At 43.0% G+C, this 12,426-nt stretch overlaps 1 protein-coding gene across 1 annotated transcript in view; it reads left to right on the top strand.

The window, feature by feature from the left end:
• LOC133621535 (FYVE, RhoGEF and PH domain-containing protein 4-like) overlaps nucleotides 1-12,426 on the top strand; it is a 31,309-nt gene that overhangs the window by 757 nt on the left and 18,126 nt on the right. The window contains exons 2-4 of the mRNA XM_061983620.1: nucleotides 10,002-10,091; nucleotides 10,154-10,625; nucleotides 10,691-11,387. Coding sequence (XP_061839604.1) covers nucleotides 10,002-10,091; nucleotides 10,154-10,625; nucleotides 10,691-11,387 — 1,259 coding nt within the window. The remainder of the gene's footprint in view (nucleotides 1-10,001; nucleotides 10,092-10,153; nucleotides 10,626-10,690; nucleotides 11,388-12,426) is intronic.

Raw genomic sequence — 12,426 nt, 5'->3', positions numbered from 1 at the left:
ATTTTGGGCGGGGAGGGGGCGTGGTTAAGAGGGGGAGGAGTATATTTACAGCTAGGATTCACCAAGTCAAGTATTTCATATATATATATATTAGAGACGCGCGGATAGGCAATTATTTCATCCGCAACCGCATCAGAAAGTCGTCAACCATCCGCCATCCACCCGATCTAACATTTAATCAGAACCGCATCCGCCCGCACCCGCCCGTTGTTATATATCTAATATAGACGATGCAAGGCATTAGTGAGGTTATAAAGCTTTTGCCTGTTAAAGAAAGGAGACTGATCCAATGCGGCACAGACATTCGCGTGCCACGCTGTCACGGCCCAGACGCACACCAGTGCGCAATCATATGGGAGCCGCGCTGAGCGCACCTCCAAGCGCGTCTCGCTGCCGACGACGGCCGGGTATATGGGCCCGACGCTCCAGCGCCATCCATTTTCAGGGCTAGTTGATTCGGCAGGTGGGTTGTTACACACTCCTTAGCGGGTTCCGACTTCCATGGCCACCGTCCTAGCTGCTGTCTATATCAACCAGGGTGAGCCCCACCCCTTCTCTGCTCCGTAAAAGTGTCCATCTCTTTTCTTTTTTTTTTCTTCTGTTGTGGCATATGCAGCAGGTGCCTGCTCGTTTTTCGTATGTGGGTAACAACATTTAACTATGTATATATATTTCCGAATTGGTTTAACTGCCACCCGCCTGAATCTATTTAAAATCAAAATTTTTTTTTTCAACCGCCCGACCCGACCCGCGGATAAAATCTAATTTTTTTAAATTTTATCCGCCCGATCCGCGGATAATCCGCGGACTCCGCGGTTGTGCCCGCAAACCGCGCATCTCTAATATATATATATATATATATATATATATATATATTATATATAGAGAGAGATACTTGAATTTCAGTGTTCATTTATTTACACATATACACACACATAACACTTATCTACTCATTGTTGAGTTAAGGGTTGAATTGTCCATCCTTGTTCTATTTGTCACTATTTTTCTAACCATGCTGAACGCCCTCTCTGATGATGCATTGCTGTGTGGCACGCACAAAAGTGCTTTCATCAAATGCACTAGATGGCAGTACTGTCCTGTTTAAGAGTGTCACAACATTGCTGTTTACGGCAGACGAACTGCTTTACGGTAGACAAAAACGTGACTGCTGTTGTTGTGTGTTGTTACCGCGCTGGGAGGACGTTAATGAAACTGCCTAACAATAAACCCACGTAAGAAACCACTTCAGTCATCAACAATTGCATCGTCAGAGAAATGGATATTGAAACGGTGTAGGTGTGACTTGGTAGGATATGTACAGCAAGTAGTGGGCATAGAGAGAGAGATCAGAAGGCATAAGAAAAGTATCTACATCTGATTATTTACATTTGATTATTTACAATCCGGGAAGGTGGGATGTGGAAGGGAGGGTGTTAGTTTAGGGTTGTAGTTGCCTGGAGGTGTTCTTTTAGTGCGGTTTTGAAGGAGGATAGAGATGCCCTTTCTTTTACACCTGTTGGGAGTGCATTCCACATTGATGTGGCATAGAAAGAGAATGAGTTAAGACCTTTGTTAGATGGGAATCTGGGTTTAACGTGGTTAGTGGAGCTCCCCCTGGTGTTGTGGTTATGGCGCTCATTTACGTTAAGGAAGTAGTTTGACACATACTTCGGTATCAGGGAGGTGTAGCGGATTTTATAGACCAGGCTCAGTGCAAGTTGTTTGACTCTGTCCTCCACCCTGAGCCAGCCCACTTTGGAGAAGTGGGTAGGAGTGAGGTGTGATCTGGGGTGGAGGTCTAGAAGTAATCTGACTAGCTTGTTCTGGGATGTTTGGAGTTTAGATTTGAGGGTTTCGGAGGTGCTAGGGTACCAGGAGGTGCATGCGTAATGGAAAAAGGGTTGAACGAGAGTTCCCGCCAGAATCCTCATGGTGCTTTTGTTGACCAGAGAGGAGATTCTGTAGAGAAATCTCGTTCGTTGGTTGACCTTTTTGATGACCTTTGTTGCCATTTTAATCACAGGAAAGATTAGCCTCTAGAATGGAACCTAGGTAGGTGACCTCATCTTTCCTGGTGATAATTAGTGCCTGCTCAGCTTGTTTGGATTACTAAACTCAAATCTCCTTCCAGCAGCCTGGACTTTCATTTTGATACTTGTTTGTTTGGCCAACACACACACACACACACTAACACACACACACACACACACACACACACACGCACACACACACTAACACATATTGATTGATTGAAAGTTGTATTAGTAGGTTGCACAGTACAGTACATATTCCGTACAATTGACCACTAAATGGTAACACCACAATAAGTTTTTCACGTTCACGTTAATCAATTCACATACACACACTAACACGCACACACTAACACACACATTAACACACTCACACTAATACACACACATTAACACACTCACACACTAACACTCACACACTAACACACTCACACTAACACAGAAACTAGCACACCCACACACTAACACACACATTAACACACTCACACACTAACACACACATTAACACACTCACACTAACACACACACTAGCACACACTAACACACACAATAACACACGCACACACTAACACACATTAACACACTCACACACTAACACACGTTAACACACTCACAAATTAACACACTCACACACTAACACACACAATAACACACGCACACACTAACACACACACATTAACACACTAACACTAACACACACATTAACACACTCACAAATGAACACACTCACACACTAACACACACAATAACACACGCACACACTCACACTAACACACACACATTAACACACTAACACTAACACACACATTAACACGCTCACAAATTAACACACTAGCACACACTAACACACACAATAACACACACACACACTAACACACATTAACACACTCACACACTAACACACGTTAACACACTCACAAATTAACACACTCACACACTAACACACACAATAACACACGCACACACTAACACACACATTAACACACTAACACACACATTAACACACTCACAAATTAACACACTCACACACTAACACACACAATAACACACGCACACACACACACACTAACACACACATTAACACACTAACACACACATTAACACACTCACAAATTAACACACTCACACTAACACACACACTAGCACACACTAACACACACAATAACACATGCACACACTAACACACATTAACACACTCACACACTAACACACGTTAACACACTCACAAATTAACACACTCACACACTAACACACACAATAACACACGCACACACTAACACACACGCATTAACACACTAACACTAACACACACATTAACACACTCACAAATTAACACACTAACACACACAATAACACACGCACACACTAACACACTAACACTAACACACACATTAACACGCTCACACATTAACACACTAACACACGGAGAGGCACACACACACACACAGAGAGAGGCACACACACAAACACACAGAGGCACACACACACACACACACACACACACACACACACACACACACAGAGAGAGAGGCACACACACACACACAGAGAGAGACCCACACACACACACACACAGAGGCGCACACACACACACAGACACAAACACACACACACACACACAGAGGCGCACACACACACACACAGAGGCGCACACACACAGGCACAGGCACACACACAAGCACACTAATACACACACACACACACACAGGCACACACACACACACACACACACACGCACACACACACACAGGCACACACACACACACACAGGCACGCACACAGGCACACTAACACACACACACACAGAGGCGCACACACACAGGCACACTAACACACACACACACAGAGGCGCACACACACAGGCACACTAACACACACACACACACACACAGAGGCGCACACTAACACACACACACACAGAGGCGCACCCAGGCACACACACACACACACACACACACACTCACACACACACACACACACACACACCCCCACACAGAGGCGCACACAAAGGGCCACAGTGTTCCTGTGTTGAAGGGAAGATTTGAAGCCGTGACCAAAGTCTGCTTCAGTTGTTTGCTGGTGCCCAGCATCACTTGTACTTCATCATTGTCACACTGGATGAACACTTCTTGTACTCACAACTGTTTGCAAATGTCTACACACATCTTTGTGTCTGTATCTCAATGTGTGTGTCTATATCTCAATGTGTGTGTCTGTATCTCAATGTGTGTGTCTATATCTCAATGTGTGTGTCTGTATCTCAATGTGTGCGTCTGTATTCACATCCCCATGTCTTAATTTGTGTCTGTTTCCATTTGTGTGTGTGTGTGTGTGTGTGTTGTGTGGGTATAAAAAAAATCTGTGTGTGTGTATCCAGATTTGTGTGAAACAGACACCCAGATTGTGACTTTGGCAACACTTCTGCTCTGTAAGACTTGTGTGTCCATGCAACGTGTAAAAAGACTTGTACATCAAATTTTAATAAACAGTTTTTTTTACACACACGCAAATCGATATAAGCACACAAATTAAAACACGCACACACAGATCTGATTACACACACACACAACTTGTGTGCAGAGATCTGAATATGTAAAAAGACTTGATTTCAATACACAAACACCCTTTTTTAACACACACTCAAATTGATATATGGACACAAATGAAAACACAAACACAAATTAAAACATGGACACACAGATGTGATTACACACACACATTGAGATACAGACACACATATTAGTGCACAGACACGTGAATCAGATTACAGTGTGTGCAAGGCGACAACTAGTGGTGAGTGTAGGGAAAGGAAAGGTGAAGTCTTTTTACACGCTCACATCACTGCACGAACACACAAATCTTACACGGCTGAAAGTGTCGCAAAAGTTGTGTGTAAAAAGACGGCGAATCAGGGTTCCTGCTTCACACAAATCTGAATACACAGGCACACACATTTTTTTTTTTTTTTTTACACACACAAATCGTAATACAGACACACAAATTAAAACACGCACACACTGATCTGATTACACACACACACATTGAAATACGGACACACAAATTAGTACATAGGCTAATGAATCATATTACAGACACACAGATTGAGATATGGCATTTGCTAAAATACACAAATGCTATTTTTTGAACACACACAGATTGAAATACGAACACAAATATATTTATTTTACACACACAAAGATTTAGACACAGACACACAAATTAGTGCACAGACACACAAATCTTACATGGCAGAAAGTGTCTCAAAAGTTGTGTGTAAAAAGACTGCTAATCAGGATTCCTGCTTCACACAAATCAGGCACACACTTTTTTTTACACACACAAATCGTAATACAGACACACAAATTAAAACACGCGCAGACTGATCTTTTACACACAGACACACAAATTAGTACGTAGGCAAATGAATCAGATTACAGACACACAGATTGAGATATGGCAATTGCAGATAGTTTTGTTAAATTACACAAATGACATTTTTTGAACACACACAGATTGAAATACGAACACAAATATATTTATTTTACACACACAAAGATTTAGACAGACACACAAATTAGTGCACAGACACACAAATCTTACACGGCAGAAAGTGTTGCAAAAGTTGTGTGTAAAAAGACGGCTAATCAGGATTCCTGCTTCACACAAATCTGAATACACAGGCACACACACTTTTTTTTACACACACAGAAATCGTAATACGGACACACAAATTAAAACACGCACACACTGATCTGATTACACACACAAATTGAAATACGGACACACAAATTAGTACATAGGCAAATTAATCATATTACAGACACAGAGATTGAGATATGGCATTTGCAGATAGTTTTGCTATAATATGCTAGCAATTTTTTGAACACGCACAGGTTGAAATATGAACTTTTTTTTTTTTACATACACACATCAAAATACGAACATAAATATATTTAATTTACACACACAAAGATTTAGACACAGACACACGTTTTTTTTCTTTCCATGATGGCAGGTGAGGCCCCGCCTCCCCTGACTGCACGTCACTGATATGTATGTGTATATGTATGTATGTATGTATGTATGTATGTATATATCTATCTATCTATCTATCTATCTATCAGTGACGTGTGGTCACTGGAGGCAGGTGAGGCGGGGCCTCACCTGCCATCATGAAAAGAAAACAAATTAATTAAATTGTTATATGTATTCAGTGATTATACTATAAAGTTATTTTCCATTTAACTTCACCAGTTTTAGATTATTTTTATTGAAAATCGCTGAATTTTCACATTTGCCGTTCAAATACTGAGAAGAGACGGTGCGGTGAACAGCAGCCAGTCGAGGCACGTCACTCAGTGCCTCAACATGGATTCCGGACTCGGCTAACTGCTGGCCTGCTGTGCAGTGAGACAGTATTGCTATATGAATTATATTATACATTTCCATAGTTTAGTTAGCTGAGGTATATAATGTACAGTGTATTTTGTCAACAACTGTATGTGTGTAACGTATTTCTTGTGCTGAGCAATCATAAAACTGCTGCGAAGACGCACTGTGTGAGGCTCGCGTAATCACGCCTCCTGGTGCCGGTTAATGCACCCCCGCGCAGACTGCACCCCCCGACGGGAGCGCCACACCAACCAAAGCCCACACCCAAACCCTCCACGTGCAAGACCGAATCCACCCAAAAAAAGTCACTTAACAAGAAGCCAAAAAGTGCAAAAACAACAATGCTCGCGTTGGAGGAGCCGTGAACGGCTGCAGGGACACAATATTAGGTACACCTGCAGACTGCAGCACGGATTTCATATTTCATTTATTCACAACTCCTCCAACACCAACACCACTGTTCCCGCACTTATAAGTAAAGGTAAGACCATAATAACGTTTTTTTTAATTAAATGTGCTTTTTTGTGTGCTACAGTTTGTACGTGTAAAGTTAAAGTTAAGTTAAAGTAGCAATGATTGTCACTTACACACTAGGTGTGGTGAAATGTGTCCTCTGCATTTGACTCATCCCCTTGATCACCCCCTGGGAGGTGAGGGGAGCAGTGAGCAACAGCGGCGCCGCGCCCGGGAATAATTGTTGGTGATTTAACCCCCAATTCCAAGCCTTGATGCTGAGTGCCAAGCAGGGAAGAATGCTGGTATGAGCTTTTAAACATAACCCGTTAACTGCTGCCAATCAAATGGTGAATAAGATACTCTTTAGAGTTCATATGTTTTGTAAATCTATATATGTGTATGTATGTATGTATGTATATATATATATATGTATATATATATATATGTGTGTGTGTGCGTATATATATATGTGTGTATGTATGTGTGTGTGTGTATATATATATATATATATATATATATATATATATATATATATATATATATATATATATATATATATATATATTAGGGATGTCCTGATCCGATATTTGGATCGGATCGGCTGCCGATATTTGCCAAAAAATGCGTATCGGCAAGGCATGGGAAAATGCCGATCCAGTTTTTAAAAAAACTCCGGTTCGTGTTTTCCAACGCACCGATTTAAATAATACATTCCACTTTTCTGCTGCGCCGTAATTTCCGTTCCGCATTTTCCAGCACACCTTCAACACATCCACTGGTCTGTGAATTCTCACGCAGTTGCTTTTAGCTGCTGGCATTACACGACAGGCTCTTCTCACTCTTTCCTGTGTCTCCCTCTCACAGACAGCAAGTGCACCTTCTTACACACGTCACATACTGTCACGTCATACGTCACATACTGTCACGTCATACGTCACATACGTATACGTCCTCCCCGAGCAGAGGGATAGCAGCATGGCTAACGTTAGCTGTGATGCTAGCGCAGCCGTGCGAGCAACGCTCCCTCTAAGGTGCTCGCCTGTGCAATTGCGCACTGTTTAAGCGTCCTCTGCGCATAGCAATTATATGCCACGCACAAAATCAAATTAAAAAATAAGCGCATAACAATTTTCGACACACCGACACGACAGAGAAAACAGTTTTCGTCATCATTGTTCAAATATTGTAACGTCTGTCGAGACGCTTATCTCCATTCGGTGCCACACGTCCACACCATCAAAATGCAGAGGCAAACATTTCCACATCAACACCGTATGAAAAAATTAGTGATTTTTTTAGTTGTGATTTCCTTCTCTGCATGAAAGTTTAAAAGTAGCATATATTAATGCAGTATGAAGAAGAATGTTTTAATGTAGACATGCAAGCCTTGAAAGAACATTTTGAAAATCAAGACTACATTTCCTGCAAATGGGTGCATTTCTACCCTATATTTTAACTTTAGATTTATTCTCATATCAAACTCTTTTGGCTGTCTTTTTGACACTTACATCCGGCGCCCCCCTCCACACCCTGGATTATAAATAATGTAAATAATTCAATGTGATTATCTTGTGTGATGACTGTATTATGATGATAGTATATATCTGATAGTATATATCTGTATCATGAATCAATTTAAGTGGACCCCGACTTAAACAAGTTGAAAAACTTATTGGGGTGTTACCATTTAGTGGTCAATTGTACGGAATATGTACTTCACTGTGCAACCTACTAATAAAAGTCTCAATCAATCAATCAAAACACACAGAATCATCATACTGCTGTGATTATACGCATCAAGTGTTCATTCAAGGCTAAGGCAAAATATCGAGATATATATTGTGTATCGCAATATGGCCTTAAAATATCGCAATATTAAAAAAAGGCCATATCGCCCAGCCCTAGTTCAATGATGCCATTTCTGTTTGTCATGTATAATTTTGTCTATTTGGTGTTTATCCTTGAATAAACAGGTCAGTTTCTTGTTACCAACCATTGTGTATTATTCAAACTCCCCTAATTCAGCTGGCTAGTTGTTATCAAGAGTACTAAAACCCTTTTCAACATGATTCTGACAACTAAGTAGGCTAAATAACTTTAAACTTTAATACATGCTCGGATAGGCCAGTATCGGTCAGTATCGGTATCGGATCGGAAATGCAAAAACAATATCGGTATCGGATCGGAAGTGCAAAAACCTGGATCGGGACATCCCTAATATATATATATATATAATTATTATATATATATATATATATATATATATATATATATATATATATATATATATATATATATATATATATATATATATATATATATATATATATATATATATATATATAATGTATATGTGTGTATGTATGTGTGTGTGTGGGTGTATATATATATATACACACACATACATACAGTATATATATATATATATATATATGTGTATATCTATATATAGATATATAGATATAGATAGATAGGGGTTCTGGGTATTTGTTCTGTTGTGTTACGGTGCGGATGTTCTCCCGAAATGTGTTTGTCATTCTTGTTTGGTGTGGGTTCACAGTGTGGCGCATATTTGTAACAGTGTTAAACTTGTTTATACAGCCACTCTCAGTGTGACCTGTATGGCTGTTGACCAAGTATGCGTTGCATTCACTTGTGTGTGTGAAAATCCGTAGATATTATGTGACTGGGCCGCCATGCAAAGGCAGTGCCTTTAAGGTTTATTGGCGCTCTGTACTTCTCCCTACGGCCTTTTAAAAAGTCATACATTTTACTTTTTGAAACCGATACCGATCATTTTGAAACCGATACCGATCATTTCCGATATTACATTTTAAAGCATTTATTGTCCGATAATATTGGCAGTCCGATATTATCGGACATCCCTATATAAAATCAATTATATTGTTGAATTGAGATGGAATTTCAATCGGTTACTAAATTAGTCTTTAAGAAAAAAAAAAAGCTCAATTTTGATTAATTCTAGTAATTTGATGACCTTATTTAGTTTCAAAAGTGCCAAAATATAAAAAAACACCAATTGTTATTATCCATGAAGTCCAAGAATGAAGATATTGTTAATGCAGAGAATTTGACTAAAACCTTCCCTAACGTGTGTTCCAGTGGGGAGCAGTTCCAGCTGTGGGGGGTCTTGTGACAGGACCTGTGGACCCAAACATGAAAACCACCAAAGTCCACCCACCAAACCACAAGGTGAGCTGGAGCCTACTTTAGTTGTTCTTGTCTTACTTTGACACGCCATGGTTGCCTTCCAGTGCCCCCCAAGCCCGCGCACCTCCAGAGTCCGATGAGGAGCGGACCGCCCTCTTCGCCCCGGCATTTTCCTGGCACGGACGACAAGAGTCCAATCCGGGCGGGGGTGAGCTGTCTCCTCAATGGAGCCCAGCTGAGCCCCACCCGCCTCTCCCCTTCCCAGAAGATCCCAAAGCTCACCAGCAGCCCGTTGGGGTCTCCAAGTCCAGGCAAGAGAGGCATCCAGAACTGCACCCCCTTGAGGGAGGGCGGTCACTTCCCCACTAAGTTTACCCCAAGAAACCGGAGCCCTCTGTCGGTAATACTGCGGACCCCCAGCCCCGTTCAGAACAAGATAGGGAGCTACAGCCCTGCCAGGAACTCTAAATCCTGGCTGGGGGTACACAGGACCCCAAGCGGGAAGATGGAGGGTCAGGAGAAGAGGACTGGGAAGTCTTTGAGTGTTCCTGACCTCGTTGTGTACCTGGATGAAAGGTTAGACTTCGTTCGCTGCTTTTGTGGCTTTGCATGAAAGTGACTCACCGGTTTGGTTTTTGCAGAATCCCGTTGGAAAAAGAGGAAAGTTCTCCTCGGCCCGCCATCACCGTCAAAGCCCCGACAGACTACAGACTCAACCGCACCGCGGGGGAAGTCTCCTCGCGTCCGACGGACTGCAGACTTAATCGCACCGTGGGGGAAGTCTCCTCGCAAAGTTCAACGGACTGCAGACTCAACCGCACCGTGGGGAGAGTATCCTCGCAAAGTTTAACGGACTGCAGACTCAACCGCACCGTGGGGGAAGTCTCCTCACAAAGTTTAACGGACTGCAGACTCAACCGCACCGTGGGGGAAGTCTCCTCGCAAAGTTCAACGGACTGCAGACTCAACCACACTGTGGGGGAAGTCTCCTCGCGTCCGATAGACTGTAGAATCAACCGCACCGTCGGGGAAGTCTCCTCGCAAAGTTCAACGGACTGTAGACTCAACCGCACCGTGGGGGAAGTCTCCTCGCAAAGCTCAACAGACGAGCGTCAGCCTGATGGTATCCTGCTTGAAAAAGCCTCCAAGATCCATGCGGGGTCCAAGTCCAAATGCAGATGGACCGAAGGAGAACGACATGAGGAAGAGGAGGAGGAGGAGAAGAAGGAGGAGGCACTGAAAGAGGATGAGAACATGGAGCAGAAGTTGTTCAAGATAGCTCGTGAGCTCCTGCACACGGAGAGGGCTTACGTGGCTCGACTACACCTGCTGGACCAGGTAGGAGTGTGGGGGTGCTATGGTTTTTGAGAAGGTCTAACGTGGTCTTTCTTAACCATCGAGCCAAGGCCCATTGTTTCGAGCGCCCCGTAAAGGGCTGCCCAAAAATGTGTTTCTCAGCTGTGGTCCAGAGAAACCGAAGAAGTCTGGAGCTAAAGTCATAAAGAAGTTTCTTCGTCATCTGAGGCCCTTGATGGCCAAGTCCGAGTCCATGGTCCTCGCACAGAAAAGGGTGGAGTGCCATCTCCGGGTTGGGAAGGAGATCCTGTCCCAAGTGGAGGAATTCAAGTACCTGGGAGTCTTGTTCACGAGTGAAGGAAGAGTGGATGGTGAGATCGACAGGCGGATCGGTGCGGCGTCTGCGGTGATGCGGACCCTGTATCGATCAGTTGTGGTGAAGAAGGAGCTGAGCCGGAAGGCAAAGCTCTCAATTTACCGGTCGATCTACGTTCCCATCCTCACCTATGGTCATGAGCTTTGGGTTATGACCGAAAGGACAAGATCACGGGTACAATGAGTTTTCCTCCATTGGGTGTTAAGGTTAGAGTGAGAAGTTCTGTCGTTTGGGAGGAGCTAAGACTAAACCCAATTGAGGTGGTTCGGGCATCTGGTCAGGATGCCACCCCGAACGCCTCTCTGGGGAGGTGTTTAGGGCAGGAGACCACGGGGAAGACCCAGGACACGTCGGGGGGACACTGTCTCCCAGCCGGCCTGGGAATGCCTCGGGATCCCCCGGGGGAACAAGATAGGGAGCTGGACAAAGTAGCTGCGAGAATGAAGTCTGGGCTTCTCTGCTTAGGCTGCTGCCCCCGCGACCCGACTAAGAATAAGCGGTGGATAATATGGATGGATGGATGGATGGATGGATGCCTATTTTAGCACTGCGTAATTGTATATAAATGTAATTTTCGTCAGTCCCTTTTTTGGTTTTATGGTTCTTGGTTTCATACCATTTGAAGCCATGATATCAAGATCACTAATTCAGTGTTGATATTTGAGTGGGCCCCGGGCCCCTCTGTAGTGTAAAAGTGGAGCTCCT

The sequence above is a fragment of the Nerophis lumbriciformis genome, linkage group LG25 (assembly GCF_033978685.3).
Source record: "Nerophis lumbriciformis linkage group LG25, RoL_Nlum_v2.1, whole genome shotgun sequence".
Taxonomy (NCBI): domain Eukaryota; kingdom Metazoa; phylum Chordata; class Actinopteri; order Syngnathiformes; family Syngnathidae; genus Nerophis; species Nerophis lumbriciformis.
The sequence above is the reverse complement of the archived record's forward strand: the minus strand, read 5'-3'. Positions and strand labels throughout refer to the sequence as shown.